The sequence below is a fragment of the Micropterus salmoides genome, unplaced genomic scaffold, assembly GCF_014851395.1.
Source record: "Micropterus salmoides isolate LMB-PRFRI ecotype aquatic unplaced genomic scaffold, ASM1485139v1 Ms_hic_scaffold_2, whole genome shotgun sequence".
Taxonomy (NCBI): Eukaryota; Metazoa; Chordata; class Actinopteri; order Centrarchiformes; family Centrarchidae; genus Micropterus; species Micropterus salmoides.
Window position 1 is genome coordinate 29,652,777 of NW_024041150.1, and position 21,171 is coordinate 29,673,947.

Consider the following 21,171-nt stretch of genomic DNA (forward strand, 5'->3'; position numbering starts at 1 on the left):
CACCAAATCTAATTGTTTTCAGTAACATAGTAAGTATTTAATAAAACAGTGATTTTAACCATGTACAAATGTCACAGTGAGTTTTTATCTCATTCTGTTTCCAAAGAGAGTCACAGTCACATGTCTCTCCTGCTGAGGCTGAAACACATTTCATCACCTTACTGTGACGATGACTGGATGTAGCTATACAGAAGATTTGTGTGGGTTTATGTTTGATCTGTCCTTACCGTAAAACTTTAATGAATAGCCGAGTCCCAAATGTGGGTAAACATTTTGACAAATAAAAGCAGGTCTCGATTAGACGCCTGGTCTGTTTTTACAGAAGTTCTTTGGATGTATAAAACCACTTAAAGCTCGTGGGGGTCGCCCTCTTTAGCTGCTTCTAGGCTGCATAGATTGTGAATACAAATATAAATGTTTAAACTTTTGTTGGTATGTACGTGCTGCACATGTTGGATCATTTAGATTCTCCACAATTTAATCTGTGATCTCTTCTCATCGTCCTCCATCCAGTTTTTCTGAAGTTCTGCAGCAGCTGATCTCTGACTGAAACCTCATATTCTGTTTTACAGATGAACATATTATCCTGGTGAGCCCTGTCCGTCCTGTGACTGAGGGAGATCCTGTTAGTCTCAGCTGCAAGTTCAGGACAGAAAAATTAGTTTCAGATGTGTTTTTCTATCGAAATGACAAACTGATTCAAAATGATAGCAGAAGGGAGCTGAACATCTCTGCAGTGTTGAAGTCAGATGAGGGTTTCTACAAGTGTCAACACTCAGGAGAAGAGTCAGCACAGAGCTGGATGTCAGTTAAAGGTGAGTAGGATTAAAACAACTGCTGCATCTTCTTCTGTGTAAACTGTGTTTCTGTCTGAGAAAGAAACATGGTCAAATACTGACCTGAATCTGAAGTAGCATCAGTTTCAGCTGATTTCACCTGTTGGAGCTGGAGAAAGTCTGCATCAGTGGTTGTGACAGTCATGTTTATTGTGAATGGATAATTTCACACTGTACTCTGTTATATAGTGTACTATAAGTACTCATGTGTGTCAAAACATTACATGACATTGAGACTGGGATTTATGTTGTTTATCTACGTGCATATGTGTTTATACCTCTGCATTTGTGCTTGAATGTGTTGTAGTTGTGACATGACTAAATTTTAATAAGCTATAAGTTAACAGTTATTTATATTTATTTATTGTTTTATCAGTGTCCAGACCTGAAAGCTCTTCAGTTCCTGTACCGTTGATTGTTGGGCTGGTTTGTGGAATCGTACTTATTCTTCTTCTGCTCCTTTTGTATCGCTACAGACCGTCCAAAGGTGAGACCTTTTCTTCTTTTATTAGATATTATGTGATTTAATTATTCAAACACACGTGTTCTGATCTCATCACATAGAATAGCAGAATAACAACTTACAAAACCAAACCATGTAACAACAAATGTCTTTTTCACAGATTCCTGCTCCATCAGGTTGGTACAACACTCCCTTCTCTAATTTTGAACACAACAGCAACATTTCTTGTTCCTTTTTATATGTATTGTGTTTGATTCATGTTGTAGGCCAATCCAGTCTGAGAGCACTAATCGAGGTTCTGCTGAAAACTACTCCTCTCCTGTCCACGGTAAGCATTTAATTGATGTATATCTACACACTTTTTTAAATTCACATAGTGTTTAATTTGTATCGTGCAATTAAATAGATTAATTTGACAGTGGCTGCAGGTGATGCTCCTCTCTATGAAACAATCAAAGGCTTTGAAAACACACAGAGTGGTACAGTATATACCTTTTTATCATTTTATTAACATGCACTGCAACAAACTCCTGTTAAATTTAAGTAAAACATTTTAGATGTGAGATTTCTTTTTCTCTTTTTTTCAAGATGTCTAGCAACCAGATCAAATTACTTAAAATAATATTAGTGCTGTTTTTGTATATTTCAGTTGCAGATGAGTCCCAGGATTTAACATATTCTTTGATCGAGCTTAAAAACGTTAGAAAGAAAAGTGAGTACTCTAAATACATAAATAGGAAACAGTTTAGAGATGTTTTGCCCTGAAGAGTGAAGTATTGATTTATTGGTTTTGGTTTCATCTGGTTTTCTTAACAGAGAAGCGACATGAACCAGAGGAGGTCTGTGTTTACTCTGAGGTGAACGCTGGGACTGCAGGTACAGTCAGAGACAACAGTCATGCTCAAAGTTTATCTTGAAATGTGTCGTATCATTACGCTGGAGGTAAATATGGTTCAGCATGCAGTTCAGTTAATCTCAGTGACCTTCGGTATCTACTACATACTGTCACTAGGCGTCACCAGAGCTGGAAATTGTCAAGTCTCACACACATCTGGGCCTTTAGGCTCTTAATATTTCTAAGTTTGTATGTTTTGTGTCAGCATGTGAATCTTATTGTGTGTTGGGTGTCGTGTGTTTCCAATATATTTTCATCTCACAGATTAAGGCATTAAAAAAACACATTATCTGAAATGTCAGTGTGGTGACAATTTGTCTGAATTTTCATTTACATTCAAAATCTGACGCCACTGTACTTGAAAAACACAAGAGCATCCCAAGTTTCTTTTGTTTTTTATTCTACCCGTCAACCCGCCCGTTCATCCTTCCAGCTGTACAGTATGTATATGTCTGCTGAGCAAACACATCCTGAGATCTGGCTTCTGTTTCAGACGACAGTCTGATGTATGCCCAAGTCAACCGCCGCAATAAAGGTAAAGCCAAGAAAAACAAAGGTGAGTAAAGTCTGCATTCACCTGCAGTTGTTATTGTCCAACATGTTGGCCTCGGACTCAGAGAAATTTACAGTATGTAACGTGTTCAACATTTTTATAACTATAGATGTTTGTAGTTACTTATTGTTTTTATTACTTATGAACCGTTTGTAAGTAATGTTTATTTATTTTACATTTTGTGTTTATGCCTTATTTAAGAACAGTTTACATACATCAGTAAATCCTGTGAAAGCTCTACTACTCTGCTGGTTTGCTCTGTGGGCGTTACAATACTGTCATTCTTTGTGTTCGTGGAGACGTTAACTCTGACAGTGTATCTGTCAGTTCAGTACATTATTAATTCTGACTTTATTGGCAATTTCTTCTCTCCATCTACAGGAAAATCACCTCCTGCAGCAGCTGATGAAACAGTTTATTCTGAAGTCAAACCAGGAACAGCTCTTGGTAATAAAGCTGCTATATGATCTCACTACAAATCCACAAACATGTTTATTTCAGCACCTCCAATAAAGTGCAGCTCACAGTCCCAAACAGAGTTCAAGTTTGCACCTCTGTTTTTAGATGTTAATATTACAAAACTCCAGCAGCCTTGTTACCACTGTCACAAACTGTCTGCGACTCACAGCGTGAGAGGGGGGTTCACCTCATTACCATGGTGGACACCGGTTGGTGTCGCATCAGCTGGGTGGAGATGATTCGCACAGCCAGTAGACGTTAGCAGTTATACATTTGATTTTCGCTGCGTGAAAAATTGATGTTTGACGTCCTGTGAAAAGTGTCAATTGTGTGAGTCTCACGAGTCAGCTCTTCACCTGACCAGAATTATTGTCACATTTTAATATCGTCTCGTCACACCCCTAGTATCTGCTGTGTACGACTACTGTGCATCACCAGAGATGGAAATTTTCAAATCTTACATATTTCTTGGATCTTTAAGAGTTTTTTAATATTTCTAAGTTTGTCGGTTTTGTATACAGAATGTGTTTGTTATTGTAAGTTGGGTGTAATTTGTTTCCAATATGCTTCCCTCTCACAGATATGGTATAAAACTGAATTGTTTATGTCAATAAAAAAAACAGAAGACACATTAGCTGAGGAGTCAGTGTGGTGACGATAACTAATTTGAGTTTATTTAGATTTCTCTTTAATATCAATATATCAGTACAGCCTATACACTTACAGTTGTAAAAAATCCAAGTTTCTTTGTTTTATTCTACCCGTCAATTCATCCATCCAGCTGTACAGTATTTACAGTCCCCTCCAAATGTATTTGAACGGTAAAAGGCAAATTCCTTTGTTTTGTTGTTCACTGAAGACATTTGAGTTTAAGATCAAAAGATGAGACAAGAGTTCAGAATTTCAGCTCTCATTTCCTGGTATTCACATCTAGATGTGTTTAAACAACTCAGGACATACCACCCTTTGTTTGAACCCACCCATTTTTCAAGTGAGCAAAACTATTGGAACATGTGACTGACAGATGTTTCTTGTTGCCCAGGTGTTGCCTTTTAGGTTGATTGTCCAAACATTAAATAGCTCTGCATGACTAGTCTAAGTTTTCATCCTTGGTTCAAACCTACAAAGACTGCATTTCCTGTTAAAGAGGATAAACCAACATGAAGACCAGAGAGCTGTCTGTGGGAGAAAAGCAAGCCATTGTCAAGCTGAGAAAAGAAGGAAAATCAACCAGAACTATTGGACAAACATTGGGCATAACAAGCACAACAATTTGGAACGTCCTGAAAAAGAAAGAAACTACTGGTGTACTGAGCAACAGACGTCAAACAGGACGGTCCTTAAGAGGAGACTGAAGGGAGAAAAACCCCGAAACAAACAAGAACTGAAAGAAGCTGCGGTAAAAGCCTGGAATAGCATCACAAATGAAGAATGCAACAGTTTGGTGACGTCGATGAGTCGCAGGCTTGAGGCAGTTATTGCAAGCAAGAGTTATGCCACCAAATATTAAATGTTATTTACTTGAAGATTATTTGTTCCAATACTTTTGCTCACCTAAGAATGCTGTGGTCTAATACAAACGGTGATATGTCCTGAGTTGTTTAACACATCTAGATGTGAGTACCAGGAAATAAAAGCTGAAATTCTGATCTTTTGAACTTAAACCCAAATGTCTTCAGTGAACAACAAAAACAAAGAAATTTGCTTTACCGTTCCAATACTTTTGGAGGGGACTGTATATGTCCGCTGAGCAACACCCTGAGATCTGGCTTCTGTTTCAGACAACAATCTGATGTATGCCCAAGTCAACCTCCGCAATAAAGGTAAAGCCAAGAAAAACAAAGGTGAGTAAAGTCTGCATTCACCTGCAGCAATTTACAGTATGTAACGTGTTCAACATTTTTATAACTGTAGCTGTTTGTAGTTACTTACTGTTTTTATTACTTTGTTAGTAACATTATATATTACATTTTGTATTTATGCCTTGTTTAAGAACAGTTTACATACATCAGTAAATCCTGTGAAAGATCTACTACTCTGCTGGTTTGAGCTCTGTGGGCGTTACAATACTGTCATTCTTTGTGTTCGTGGAGACGTTAACTCTGACAGTGTATCTGTCAGTTCAGTACATTATTAATTCTGACTTTATTGGCAATTTCATCTCTCCATCTACAGGAAAATCACCTCCTGCAGCAGCTGATGAAACAGTTTATTCTGAAGTCAAACCAGGAACAGCTCTTGGTAATAAAGCTGCCATATGATGATCATTCTGTAATGATTTATTCTGCAGATAATTTAATGGGTATATTTCAAAATAACACGTCAGACAGCATCCTTACATCGTGAATAAACCTATATCTTGATATTTTGTTGTTTTTCTTCCAGGTCTGTAAAGAGAGCTGTGTTGGTAAAGAAAAATGGTCGACAGCATTTTATAAACTTACTGTGTGGACGTCTGCTTTCAAACATGAGACATGTTCAGTGTTTTGTTTTTGTCAGCAGATTATATAAAAGAATGACATCATATGGATTTAATTTCTCTCTCTTCTAACATAAAGCACAAGACACAACTGAGGTGTAATCTAATCTAGCATTTATGGACTGCATATTATTAGTTTTCATATCATTTATTTTCAACTTTACTTTGTTTGTTTTTAACAGTTTGCTACAGTATATTTGAGCTTTAGTGACCAGGTGATAGTGCAGCTTTAAGGTCAGCGTCATTCTCAGTGTTAGATGAGAAAGATTAAGCTCAACCGTTACTTTAAGTAATGCTCTGCTATCGAAGAACATATCCTATCACATGTACACGTTTTCCTCTTTAATAATATATTTGTGAATGTGTTTTATTTTCACCTGAATGGATTTTATATTTTGTTTTGATCATTTTGTGCATCAATAAACGTTTTTTTCTGTCAGTTGTGATTTTAATTATTCAAAATGGACGAGCACATAAAAGTCCAGGCAAAACTGGACTTGGTGTTGGTTTTCAGGGACTGTTTGTTTAGTAAAAATGTTTCCTCAGCTGCTCTGAAAAGACACCTTGCTTTTGGATTCCATTGATGTTAAATTCAGTGCATCTCTATTGTATCAGGGTGAAGATAGAAATATAAATTTCCAGGTCTTTAAATTAGTATAAAATATTTCAGGTTTAAATATTTTTGAGTTTGTGACCCCGGTCAGTCACTGTGCAGTTAAAATGGAAGCTTTTTCCATAAATGACCAAAAGGGGACGCCAAACTGCCCTCATCCATCCATCATCAACTGCTTATCCTGCGTACAGGGTCGCGGGGGGCTGGAGCCAATCCCACCTTACCTTGGGCGAAAGGCGGGGTACACCCTGGACAGGCCGCCAGTCCATCGCAGGGCCACACATAGACAAACAACCACTCACGCTCACACCTAAGGACAATTTAGGGTCACCAATTAACCTAGTCTGCATGTCTTTGGGAGGAAGCCGGAGCACCCGGAGAGAACATGCAAACTCCACACAGAAAGGTTTGAACCCAACTCAAATCCTACTTTTTAAGTCTGAGACTCGAGCTGCTGTAGTTATGTCCCAGGATGCCATGTTAAGGTGACTCATGAGTCACATCATTAAAAGGCTTTAGTACTCTCTAACTAATCACTTATCCAGTTTTCAGCTCTTCATACTCTTTGACTTTTTCACATCCTGGTGAGGCCTGTTCATCCTGTGACTGAGGGAGATTCTGTGTATCTTTCCTGTAAACAGCAGACATTTAGTTTTCAATGTGGTTGTATATGAAAATGACAAACTCATTCAAAATGATACCAGAGGGGAGCTGAATATCTCTGCAGTGTCAAAGTCGGACGAAGGCGTCTACAAGTGGAAATGACAGATACTGATCTCCTCTCCACTAAATTCTGATTGCTTTTCATGGCTGATCATTAATCAGAGCCCCTGAGCTCAAAACACTCTCTCTTCACTGACTGATTCACTGGAAACAAGAATGTGAGAAAAACTATCCAGATATAATGTCATAACATTTACTGCTGGCCTGATACACTTAACTTAAAAGTTTATTTTTTCAATTAAATGATTGTAAATACTTTATTGACATTGATTTCTATCATTGATTTTCACTAAATCTGATGTAAAAGTTATCTTCATAACAAAGGTGTCCTCATAACTTCCATTATTGTTGATTTATGGGCAAAAAGTTGAAGAAAGTGTCCAGGCCTTCCTCTGCTTTGTCTCTGCTCAGCATGCAGTGAGTGCAGACACAGTCATGTTCACAGCTCTGCAGGCTTTCTCACATGCTGCATTATCTACTGTTATCTATACATTACACTTGACTCAATTTCTACCGTTTGTGCGGGGCCCCTCTTGTTTGCTGCGTATGAACACATTAGCTCTGGTGTGAATGTGGTGATTCCTGCTTTCACAGCAACACATCTTTGCTGTATGTGTGAAGAGGAACTGGAAAGTTGTTGCCTTTTTTCTTCTCAGCAGAGGCGGGCGGAGTAGCCACGGACTGTACTCAAGTAAAAGTACAAAGTTACAATAACAAGTAGGCCTACTCAACTGGAAGTTAAAGTGGCCATCAAAATAACTACTTGAGTAAGAGAACAAAAGTTTTTGCTGAAAGAATTACTTGAGGAGTACTTTTCCCCCAAGTCTTTTATTTGATGTGGATGTGACTGAATTATTTCAGATGGTCTTCCTCAAGTAAAGGTGAAGAACAGACACATTATATAAAAGTATTTATTCATGATTAAATGACAAGTCATCATCTCCTGATTAGATAATCTGCCACACTTTGTGTATTAATCAAGTGTGATCACATAATAATACATTAATATTATAGTCTGTTAACTAACTAAAGATTGTTGTTGTTTCATAATTTATTGCCTTTTAAATCCAGGTGTGTTCTCTTCTTACTCTTAGCTGAGGACTTTACATCAGTCACATCCACATGAAAAGTAGTTTGTCTTTTTGTGTGTGTTCATAATTTGGTCTGTCTTCATCAGCAGAGCCGGTGTTCTGACGATTTATGCTTCTTGATGAAAAATGATACTTTAATGCAAACCAATAGCGTCTAAGCCTACCCCTAACCAATGCACCTGAAAAGAACTGCAAAGTAGCACATCTTGATAGGTAACATAAATAGACAAAACACCAGTCCTGACCTCTCTGGGGCCCTAAGCAAAATTTTGCTATGGGGCCCTTCTACCTGAATCGTGAGCTGTGTAAACAATTTGCCATTGCAACATGAGACATTACTGTGCGCCTCGCGTTTTCGAACCTGCAAAGCGCGTTCTGTCTGATCGGGGCCTTATATATATATATATATATGTATATATATATATATATATATATATAAGGCCGGCCCAATCACATCTCTTACTAGCCCCACACCCTCCGCTCTCTGTTTCTTGCATTGCCCCCCCCAAGAAATCTTCAGACGGATGCCGCAGAATGCGCAAAAATAACCGATTTGTTTACTACCGGGGCTGCGATATTTTTAACATCAGCGGACATGTAGCCACCACTTTTTGAAAGCATTTGTGAAAATTGTGAAAAATAGAAAAATGAAAAATAGCTTGTACCAACAAATGTTAAATAACAAATAAAAATGCTATGAAAAAGGTTTATTTGCACAATAAGCCTGCTATGCAATGTAAATATATAAGAAAACAAAAAAAAGGTAAAAAAAAAAAAAAAAAAGTAACTTAAGCTAAAAACAATAATAAGCTACTGATTTGCTGCGTTATATTATATTTTTATATTCTGAATTGTCACCTGGCACTTGAATTTTGTGCTTCCCGTGTGCAGAAAATGTCTCAAGAATGCAGGAAATTAAATGTTTTATGCACAAAATCTATCGAATATTTCTTAATTCTTAATTTTTTTTTCTTGTGCAATGTTAAGTTTCACAGGCTAAGTGTTTCGTCACACCTCTAATCTAAGCCCTGAAATGGCAGGTTGGTGTACACTGCAAAAACTAAAATCTAAGTTAGATTAATTATCTTAACTGAAGGCAAAACATACTTGTTTTTTGTCTGACAAGATATTTCTTCTTACCCTTCTTTTTGCAGTGTATTGGTGAGCCGCCTGGGCCAAAAATGCCAGGGCTGATTTTTTGTCCCAGTCCAGCCCTGACTGCTGTTCCTGAAACTCTCATTGAGTTTTTTTCTCTTCTCGTACCCAGAAGTTATAGTTTCCCTTTTCATCGTCCCATCCAAACACTGACACTCACTTTCACCTTTGACACGACAGAGAGGCGGGGCCCTGCTTAACATGTGGGGCCCCAGGCAACATGCGTAGTGAGCGTATTGGACGGTCCGGCTGTGTTCATCAGACTACACCGATGAGCATGTCTAGTTAAAAGCACACAGTTCGTAGCTTGAATTAGGCCTTGTTTTGAAGCATAATTTACTGTGTGTAGCTATTTGGTATTAAACATATTAACACAACAGACCCTGCTCTCTGTCAGCTCAGCGTGAGCACTGTGATGTAAACTGACTAACCCAACCGGAGCCTGCTGCACCATCACGGTCTCATGCCAGGGCATCAAATACCAACACTTGTACTAAATTCTGTAAATATTAGCTTCTAGCACTATTTGAAAGCTGAACTAATTGTAAATGCTCCATACTTGTATAGTCTTTTCAACCAGAGAGCGCTTTTACATCTGCATTCACACACTGAGCTTAAGTGCTCAAACAGACACACACATTCATACACTGGCAGAACAGCCACCAGGGGCAATTCAGGGTTCAGTATCTTGCCCAAGGACACATACAGCCTGGAGGAGCCAGGGATTGAACCGCCAACCTTCCAATTAACCCGCTCTCCCTCCTGAGCCACAGCCGCCCCAGCTACCAGCTTCAGTCATTATTCTGCTCTGAACAGAGTCACATGAATGAGTGACTGCAGTAGAATAACAAAGACTTGGGACCAGATGACCACTTACCTCTTAACAAAGTAAAGGTCATGATTTTTCTTTAAAAATCTACTCAGAGTAAGAGTAGTATGTAGAGAGTAAGAGAGTAAGTATGACCAAAACTACTATGACAACTACAATTGACTCAAAAAGTTTACTTGAGTAAATGTACCTCTTACTGCCCACCTCTGCTTCTCAGACTTAATTAGCCTATTCTTTATAGCACAATGGAGCAAAACACTGAATTAATTATTGTTTATGCCATTTTTACTTTAAGATTTTTGAAGGACCAGGAACAAAACTTTGCACTGAAGATAGACAGGAAGTGTAAACATTTCAAAGTTTGCTGCAGTCAAAGTCACTGCAGTTGTTGGAGCTTTGTGTAAAAGGGAAGGAAGAACAGACAGGCTGTACTCAGAAGGAGAAGGTAAAGAAAAAATGTGCCCTCATAATATATTTATATGAAATGTAACTTCTCTCTTCCTGCTGCATCATTATTAATGCAAAGTAGAAACATTTGTCAGCAGCAGAGCGACAGTGTCCGTGCTGGATGTGAAGATGGGGCACACTTTGCTCTGTGTGCTGGGGTTATTCTGTGAGTACATCACTGACTTTACAATGTTGAGACTTTCAGAGGCAAACTCATGTTTTATCAACATGGTAGTTTAGTAGAAATGATCTTGGTTTCTGATTTGACTTGGTTCAGAGTTCAGGACTGTTAAATACACTACTGCACTAGTTCTTTTTGCACTAATGTTTTGCACAATGCATGTTCAGTTTATGGTCTGAGGTATTGTTATTGGTATATATTGTATAAAGCCTTTAATTTAACGTACCTCTGTACCAACTAACAGAATATCATCACAGAAATGTGTGATCCTGTTGATTGATAATCAATAGTTGCCTCTGATGAAACTCCAGCTGGATTTAAATGTCTTTGCTTTTTGTCTGATGAAGTTTAATCTTTATTTCAGTGCTGAATACACTCCTCTACGGACACGCTGAAGGTGACCTATTGTCTTTTTCTAGTTTTTACATATTGACTTTTAATCACATTCTCTTGTTGTGCTTGTATTTCCATGTATGTATTATTTTACTCCAAGTATCAATACAATTTATGAAATGTCTATATTACTGTTAGGTTTCCACTGAGGATTCAAGAGCAGACACAAGACTGTTGTCAAAAAACACAGGCAGGTTTCTTTTCAAAGTGCGCAGAGAAAACCAGATAGTTGGGGATGGGGCAGAGTAATCCAGGTTCCATGGGGATTAGGCTATGGCGTCCTGCAGTTAGACCTGGGTAGACTGACAGGCAGGCAGGCAGCATCTTAACGCACAGCGAACAAAGAAACAGGACGTTAGAAACAGATCGCAAAATGTACAACTAGATTTGACTCTGAGAGTTGGGCGGAGCAATAATAACACGAGAGGTAAACTGAAAAACTGGCGAGGAGCGGAAGATGAACCAGAGTATTTCACTGCATGGCTTGATTACTGATGAGCCACAGGTGCGAGATGCTGCAGATGGTGATGAGCCAGGAGCCAAACACACACACAAACACACACAAACAGACAGACAGACAGGACATGACAGAGACAGCAGGGAAGGGAAAATGGAGAAAACATAAGGGAGGGTTCGAGCCTAAAGGCCTAATCATGACAGCGGGATGATGAACATGAGACGAGCTCTGAGGACTCTGGTGTGGGGAAACGACCAAAAGGTGACACAGTCAGTTATTTTGGGTGGTGACATGGTGTGCTGGCTGCCACAGTGTGTTTTTTGGTGTTACCTCTGCTGAAGTCAGAAATTGTTGAATGCTTCACATACAGATGGTCACAAATGATAAATCAACCTAAAGTGTCTCAGTGAGGTTTTGGGACAAACCTTCAGAACAGCTTCAATGCTCCTTTGTCTCTGAACTCTGTTGGAGACGTTCAGTTGGAGTGAGATGTCGTTACTGTGAAGGAGATAACATAAGATTCACATCATTTTCATCCTCATCAAATCTTCAGGGAGCCAGTGTGCCCTGTATGTATGTACGAGTAATAAAGTCACTCTAACTGGATCCAGCAGTTCTGTAAAGTTGTTGTCACTACCACCAAGTTTAGCTGCAACAACAAGATTTATTTATGAGCTGTGTTGATGAGATCATCATGTTTGATTATGAATTATTATCATTATGAATTTAAATATAAAGGCAATCTTATTTTTAAGTTCTGAAATGTTAAACCTCGACTGACTTAAGATGCTTTTTTGACAGTTTGTCTCTCAGAAAGCATGCGGTATGAAGTTCAGGTCAGATAAGCTTTCTTCAGTGGAAGTTTTCAGGAGAAATGATGATCATCAATGTTAATGGAAAACAAGTTTAGATTTTACATTTTCTTCCTTCTTGTGTGATTTTTTTTATTGGGTACACATATTGAAAATATAGTTCTGTAATGAATAAATTATGTTAGCCCAGCACTCTGACTTCCCTGAGAAAATAAATGTGTGACATCCGTCATCATGGAAACAATGAGATGTTTGTTTGACCATCTTTAATTTGTTTACAGCCACAACAGAGGAGTTGAGGATGCAGTTTTATTTATAGACGTGTTCCCTTAACTTTTGCTTAATGTTTCACAGTAGCTGAAATGGTTTTGTTTCCTTCTAGATGTTAAATAGGTGGGATGACCTCTGTATTGTTTTGTTAAATATATTTCAAGACGTGCAGTTAATAAAGCCAGATGAGCTTTCTTCCTCTGTTTGCTCCCCTATTGTATCTCATGTAAATCCTCTTTTCAGTATTGTGGGAACACACGTTCAGTGTAAAAAGGTGGTGACTTGTCCATAGATCTTAAATCAAACAATGAAAACATAAAACAATGCCTCGTTATGTTATTTAGGCAGAATTCTGCTTTCTGATGATTTTGTGAGCTCCTATAAGGCTCTCTATGAAGTTTGATGTTTGTGTCATGTGGCAAATTTGGTGAGTTGTGCTCCTGGAAAGTTACAGCAGAGAAACAGACAAGAAACCCAGTTTACTACACAGAGTACAGTGATCCAGTCGGTATCAACTAAATAGTGAGTTTGACATTTGTTTTTGAAACATAATTTAGAAATAATTTTGTAAACATAATTATTAATTGATAAGGAGATTGTGTTTTACATTTCAAACATTTTATTTTTGTATCCTAACTGGGTATTTTTTGTGTAAACAGTTCACAACAGGGCCGTTGTAACTCTGCAACCCAACTGGCCTCAGATATTCAGAGGAGAGACGTTCACTGTCAGATGTGAGATCCAGGGAGGAGGAGACACTAAATGGACGTATGAATGGACACCAGCCAAATTAAACAGACCTCCAACAGACAATGAATACAGGATCATCAGAGCTACTGTGTCCCACAGTGGAGACTACAGCTGTAAGGGTAGAAGAGACTCATATTCCTCAACAGAGTGGAGTGATGTCATCAAATTGACCGTATCATGTAAGTTGGACCGTCTGTCATCTGTAATGAAAATGTAAAATCTAAATAACGCAACAGAAAACTCTTATTTCTCCAACAATTATGTCGCTCTCTTCAGGTCACACAGTAACTAATGTTTGTTTTTTCATGTGGGAACAAAATAAGTGAAAAGGAGCCAGTAATCAGAGTACTGCAGCTTTTAAAATATAATCATTTACAGGGAAATGTACAGGAATGAACAACGAATATCAAGTAACTTATAGGTGTAACAATGGTGCAGTTTAACACTGTTCACCACAGCAAGAAGGTTCTGGGTGTGAACCTAACCTTTGGCCAACTGGTTGAGTTAACTCTCAGGTTATGTTAGTTCAGATTAATCTCCTATTTGGCGAGTCTACATTGCCTGTAGGTGTTAGTGTGAATTATTGTGTTGACTGACAGTCTGTCCAGGTTTAGCTCTGCTGTCACACAATGTGAGCTGGGATAGACTCCAGCTCCCTGTGACCCTGCAAAGGATCAGTGGGTCCAGATAATAGATCAGTAGATTGGATGTAAAAACACAGTGAAAGTGTTAAACTTCCCTCTTCTAGGATTTATCTAAGGGCACAAATGTAGCATTCAGTAGTGCAGCATAATATTATAATGTAATTGCTTTTTTATATATTTATTTTGTTTTATTAAGATAACTGCAACCTATTTCCAGGAAAAACACTAAAATAATATACCCAAAATAAATAAGTAATAACTCCTCAACCATTAGGCCGAGATGTATAATCCTGGTCTCTTTTGACAGTTCAGAAGCTAAGAAATATGGATCAACTGTAAACGAACCTATTCAATTAAAGAGTAAATGGAGATGCAATTAAGGAAAATATGATATTTTCATCCTCGCCTGGTAAAAAGCTATATTTTTTATGCAATAAACCATCAAAACCATCATCCAACTGATTATAATGCAACTGAATTTATTCTAATACACCTAGAATACACCTGTAACTGTAAATTTGATGAAAAGAAACTAATATGCAACAGTTATTACACAATTTTTCAAAAATATACCAGGTGAATGTCCATGTTTTGGGTATATTTAGTTCATTCGTTCTATTGGGAGTTTTCTTCAAAACACTATCCCCCACAACCATGTTCCAAATAACATAAAGCTCCCAAAACATTGAAATATTGATTAAAAACAGTGAATATTGATCAACATTCCTGTGACCAAAAGTTTTTTATTGAGCAGACAAATCGATTGGTATTCTGCATATCTGTGTAGCTCCTATGGGCCAGTAGAGGCCAATAAAGACCGCCTCCCCCAAAGCAGCTCTTCTTCTCTCCTTCAATCTGACGGGAGAAACAAAACCTAAAGAGCTCATTGATCACCAAGATGGTGAGGAAGGTCTCTATTGACACAGATAGACACAGTTTTTGGACTGAATACAGCTAAAACAACAAAGTTAAGTCAGCAGTTGTAACTGTAAATGTATATTGGTGTGTTGTTATTATTAGTCGCCTAATAACTATGTCAGTTGAATGATTTGAGTTACACAACTGAACAGAGCTGAAGCTAAGCTTTCTTTAGAGTGATCGGACTGCGGTGTGGGATGAGAGGAGAGATATGTGGAAGGCAACTTGTGCAGCCATGTACAGTGATTACAGAGTGATTTATGTTGTGATATAAGTTTGTGTAGATGCTTGGTGTGTGTGTGTTTGGTGTGGTCGGTTTGAGATGCTACTTGAGCCTCCTAGCACACGAAGGTGTCTGGCATGCATAGGGTGACAAGATAATCTGATCGTCCATGATTCTCATTTGCATTTTGAGGCGAAAATCGATCGTCCAGGCTTACGTAAATTCAGAGAGTTTCTAGCCTTCTGCAAAACAGGATGCAAAAGAGTCTGAAGACTTCAGCAACACATCTCTTAATTCGAGTATTTCTTGCCTTTATGGGCTACACTATTTAAATTGGACAAAATTTGAGAGACAGTAATTCATTTTCTTGTTTTATGTCTTTGTTCTAAATCAAACAGCAAAGAGACCAAAGGCCCAACTGAGAGCTGACAGGAGAACTATTCCAGCAGGGGGCAGTGTGACCCTGAGCTGCTCTGTGAACCCGTCATCTGGTTGGAAATACTTCTGGTACAGAGGAGAGAAAACCTCTGAACCCCTGAACACACAAGATGCTGTCTTCATCTCAGATGGACAAATCAGTGTCTCACAGGGAGGACTCTACTGGTGCAGAGGAGGAAGAGGAGACCCAGTTTACTACACAGAGGACAGTGATGCAATCGGTATTGACAAAACTGACAATTTAGATTTACTGTATAAAATACAAAATGCAGAAAAACAATGTACATGCATGATTAATAATTACGAAAAAGGTGAAAAACATTTAAGCTTTTGTTATTTTATTATTTGTGGCTTCTTGATCAGTCACAAACAGGGCTGTTGTGACTCTGCAACCAAACTGGTCTGAGATATACTCAGGAGAGACGATCACTCTGAGATGTGAGATCAAGGACGGAGGAGACACTGAGTGGGAGTACGAGTGGGAAACATCCATCTCATACAAACCTCTAAAACAAAGTGAATACATGGAAATCAGAGCCACCGTTAATAATCGTGGGAACTACAGGTGTAAGGGTAAAATGGCTCTGTATTCCTCAACAGAGTGGAGTGATCCCTTCACACTGACACTGTCGGGTACGTTTTACTACAGTTTATTCGTTGTGAAAATATCATGATTTTAAAGTTCCACCCAACTCAGTAAAAAAAAAGTTGCGGAAAAACTAAGAGGGGCGATCATTCAGTAGCACTCGAAATTTACTACCTAAATATTTATTTAGTCACAGATTAAATTGAACAATAAAAGAGTTACAGTGATTAAATTCAGTAAAGTATTTTCTGTGGCCATGTTACAGTGAGTTTATCACCAACCATGGGTGAAATTCATTATGTATTCTTTTTCATGAAAGTATTTTAATTGGGTTAATTCACAGGAACAGTAATGACATTTTTTCATCTTTGTTGTAAATTTCACAGCTCAGAGACCAAAGGCCAAACTGAGAGCTGTCAGGAGAACTATTCCAGCAGGGGGCAGTGTGACCCTGAGCTGCTCTGTGAACCCGTCATCTGGTTGGAAATACTTCTGGTACAGAGGAGAGAAAACCTCTGAACCCCTGAACACACAAGATGCTGTCTTCATCTCAGATGGACCAATCAGTGTCTCACAGGGAGGACTCTACTGGTGCAGAGGAGGAAGAGGAGACCAAGTTTACTACACAGAGGACAGTGATCCAGTCAGCATCAACAAAATTAGTGAGTTTGATATTTGTTTTTTTATGGAAGTGCATTGCATTCACCTAGGAAAAAAATGTAGACACCTTATCGCGTAATTACCAGAAAATATCTCATAATTATGAGAAACATTAAGAACATCAGTCATCGCTGAACTACACTACAGGAGAAGTGGACAATGATTGCACTATTGAATTTAATCTTCTTTTATTTCTTTCTCTATATGAGGCACTGGGAAATACTGATGTTATTTAATGTGGATGGCATTAATATTTGTATATCAGCATTGACTGTGGTCAAGAGAGCTACGCTTTGTTTTGTGATGCGTGTATTTGGTATTTACTAGGCATTATGGTAACATCACGTTACAGCAGATTTTAGAAATAAAAGTGAGCTTCTGGTGAACATATTGTAATATTATATTATATTGTAATATTCAATGAATATTAAAATACGTGAATGAAAGATTAAATGAAATATGTAAATAAAAATGATTAAGACTACAGGAGTATCTAAATAAAATATTAATATTTTAACTGAATTATCTCTAAATTCACATTAATGTTTAAAGAAAACCTGTTTCCACTGAATCATTTCACTTCAGAGTGATTGCAGACCACCACAGTGTCCCTCAGTCAATAGCAGAGCTATCTGATGTAGGATTTCAAAATTAAAGCTTATATTTCACTTCATTTCACTTCAGAGAGAGTGATGACTATAGAGTCTTATGTTGAATTTCAAAATGTACACACACATAAACAATATATACACTACTGTTCAAAATTTTGTGGTCACTTAGAAATGTCCTTATTTTTGAAAGAAAAGCACTGTTTTCTTCAATGAAGATAAGTTAATCAGAAATACAGTCTAGACATTGTTAATGTGGTAAATGACTGTTCAAGATGGGAACGGCTGATTTTTAATGGAATATCTTCAGAGGCCCGTTTCTAGCAACCATCACTCCTGTTTTCTAATGGTACATTGTGTTAGCTAATCGTGTTAAAAAGCTAATTGAAGATGACAAAACCCTTGTGCAATTATGTTAGCCAGCTGAAAGCTGATGTGCTGATTAGAGAAGCTATAAAACTGGCCTTCCTTTGTTGATCTGGAGCATCAGCATTTGTGGGTTCAGTTATATCTCAAAATGGCCAGAAACAAAGAACTTTCTTCTGAAACTGAAACAGTCTATTCTTGTTCTGAGAAATGAAGGCTATTCCATGTGAGAAACTGTCAAAGAACTGAAGCTGTCGTAAAATATTGTACAAAGAAAAATACATATCTCAGACCAGCTAATAAAAAGAAAAGATCAGGGTGTAATCTTTCCTACGTCAGATAGCTCTTGACTGAGGGACACTCACGTCACTGTGAAGTGAAATAAGTAGTGCTGGGCAACGCATAAAATTTGTAATCGCGATTAATCATATGATTTTCTTGCGATTAATCTAATTGTTATGCACAAAATTGAATAATGAATTCTAAAGTAGTTTATTGCTCACTTTGATTTAAATGTACTGCTATATACACAAAATGTAATAACATGTGGTTTGCAAACACTTTAAACAAAGAAGGTGCTTTTTACCAGCAGTATTCCCTTTACACAGTAGCAATAAATGATTTCTTATAAATGTCAACTTCTCAAATTTTAAACCAAAGCTATTTGCCACTGCCAGGGCGTTACCTTTTATCTAGCCTGTTAAAACAAGTTACCATCAGAGTCCAGTTTTCATGGGATTTTTTCTGAGCAGGTATCAGCAGAAACAGTCTATGTTCAGTAGCAAGTTTCCCTGTTACAGTGCGGTGAAGTGGTCCAGCACAAGCTGTACTAGGTGTGTTCCCGTGAAACTGTCGCGGTCGTGCTCGCCTCACGCACACGCCCGCCTGCTGCCGAAGTTGAATTGTCTTGAACTTTTTGTTCGTGACGCGCAGCACCAATCACTGGAAGAGAGACTGATCCTCGCTGTTTATGAATTTCCAGAATCTAAATAGTTATCAGGACATCAACAGGAGGGAATTCACATGGCAGAGAGTCCCCGCAAAACTAAATGCAGGCCTATCAGGTAAAGTTAGCTTATGTATAATTTTAATTTAAGTTAAAAAGGCTACGGCTGTGTAGCGCACAGAAGCCGTTGCCATGGTTACAATCCATAGAGCGCCTGCCGTTCACTCGCGGAGTGCTGTCTCCCTGTCTGTTCACCTGAGTGAACCTGCCGAACCTCTCCGCTGCTTGTTTGTGAGGGTTATTTGCAGGCTGATCAACATCCTACCTCTCCTGTGACCCATGGTTTGACTGTAGGCCTACGTGTATTCAGAGCCAGTGAGCAACGGACTTCAAAATAATAATTGTCGGCGTTAATTAATTAATTAATTAATTAATGCATGCCCAGCCCTAGAAATAAGTCAGTGGAAACAGGAGGGTTTATTTAAACACCAATCTGAATTCAGAGAAAATTCAGTGAAAATGTAATAGACATTTTTCCAAAATTTGTGTAGTCTTAATCATTTATTTATTTCATTATTTCATTTAATCTTTCATTTCTGCCACATATTGAATATTACATTATGTTCACCAGAAGCTCACTTTTATTTTTAAATCTGATGTGACACGATGTTACTGCAATGTTTACATACTAATATTCATGCGATCCACATTAAGTGATATCAATATTTCACAGAGTCTCATACAGAAAAGGAAAAAAAGCAGGTTAAATCCACGAGCTCAATCATTGTCTTTCACTGCAGGTCAGCGATGACTGATAGCCGAACTAGCCTTCCTTAACATCCTGATAATTAGGAGATCCTGATCTCATCATTATAACATCTTATCTCGTAATTTTGAAATAATATTTTTTTATTTCTTTGCTGAATGCAATGCGCTTCCATAATCTTTTAACATAATGTAAAAAAATGTTGTATCCATAGTTATTAATTAATAAATCAATTATGTTTTGATCTAGATTTACCATTTGTATCCTTTCCTCTTTTATTTTTGTATCCTAACTGGGTATTTTTTGTGTAAACAGTGTCCAACAGGGCCGTTGTGACTCTCCAACCCAACTGGCTTCAGATCTTCAGTGGTGAGACGTTCACTGTCAGATGTGAGATCCAGGGAGGAGGAGACACTAAATGGACGTATGAATGGACACCAGCCAAATTAAACAGACCTCCAACAGACAATGAATACAGGATCAGCAAAGCTACTGTGTCCCACAGTGGAGACTACAGCTGTAAGGGTAGAAGAGACTCATATTCCTCAACAGAGTGGAGTGATGTCATCAAATTGACAGTATCATGTAAGTTGGACCGTCTGTCATCTGTAATGAAAATGTAAAATCTAAATAACGCAACAGAAAACTCTTATTTCTCCAACAATTATGTCGCTCTCTTCAGGTCACACAGTAACAAATGATGTTTGTTTTTTCATGTGGGAACAAAATAAGTGAAAAGGAGCCAGTAATCAGAGTACTGCAGCTTTTAAAATATAATCATTCACAGGGAAATGTACAGGAATGAACAACAAATATCAAGTAACTTATAGGTGTAACGATGGTGCAGTTTAACACTGTTCACCACAGCAAGAAGGTTCTGGGTGTGAACCTAACCTTTGGCCAACTGGTTGAGTTAACTCACAGGTTATGTTAGTTCAGATTAATCTCCTATTGGCGAGTCTACATTGCCTGTAGGTGTTAGTGTGAATGATTGTCTGTGTTGACTGACAGTCTGTCCAGGTTTAGCTCTGCTGTCACACAATGTGAGCTGGGATAGACTCCAGCTCCCTGTGACCCTGCAAAGGATCAGTGGGTCCAGATAATAGATCAGTAGATCGGATGTATGATACAGTTGTCTTCCAGAAAAAAACACAGTGAAAGTGTTAAACTTCACTCTTCAACACTTAAATATAGGATTTATCTAAGGGCACAAATGTAGCATTCAGTGGTGCAGCATAATATTATAATGTAATTGCTTTTTTATGTATTTATTTTGTTTTATTAAGATAACTGCCACCTATTTCCAGGAAAAAATAAATCAGTAATAACTCCTCAACCATTAGGCCGAGATGTATAATTCTAGTCTCTTTTAACAGGTTAGAAGCTAAGAAATATGGATCAACTGTAAACGAACCTTTTCTATTAAAGAGTGAATAGAGATGCAATAAAGGAAAATATGATATTTTCATCCTCGCCTGATAAAAAGCTATATTTTTGATGCAAAAAACCATCATCCAACTGATTATAATGCAACTGAATTTATTCTAATACACCTAGAATACACCTGTAACTGTAAATTTGATGAAAAGAAACTAATATGCAACAGTTAT

At 37.9% G+C, this 21,171-nt stretch overlaps 1 protein-coding gene across 1 annotated transcript in view; it reads left to right on the forward strand.

The window, feature by feature from the left end:
- LOC119911918 overlaps nt 1-21,171 on the forward strand; it is a 334,810-nt gene that overhangs the window by 30,722 nt on the left and 282,917 nt on the right. Inside the window, 15 exon segments of the mRNA XM_038730896.1 lie at nt 573-815; nt 1,213-1,323; nt 1,460-1,475; nt 1,566-1,627; nt 1,719-1,778; nt 1,949-2,011; nt 2,116-2,175; nt 2,688-2,750; nt 3,129-3,194; nt 4,988-5,050; nt 5,382-5,447; nt 13,316-13,585; nt 15,590-15,834; nt 16,847-16,877; nt 19,877-20,146. Of these exon segments, the coding sequence (XP_038586824.1) occupies nt 573-815; nt 1,213-1,323; nt 1,460-1,475; nt 1,566-1,627; nt 1,719-1,778; nt 1,949-2,011; nt 2,116-2,175; nt 2,688-2,750; nt 3,129-3,194; nt 4,988-5,050; nt 5,382-5,447; nt 13,316-13,585; nt 15,590-15,834; nt 16,847-16,877; nt 19,877-20,146 (1,689 nt within the window).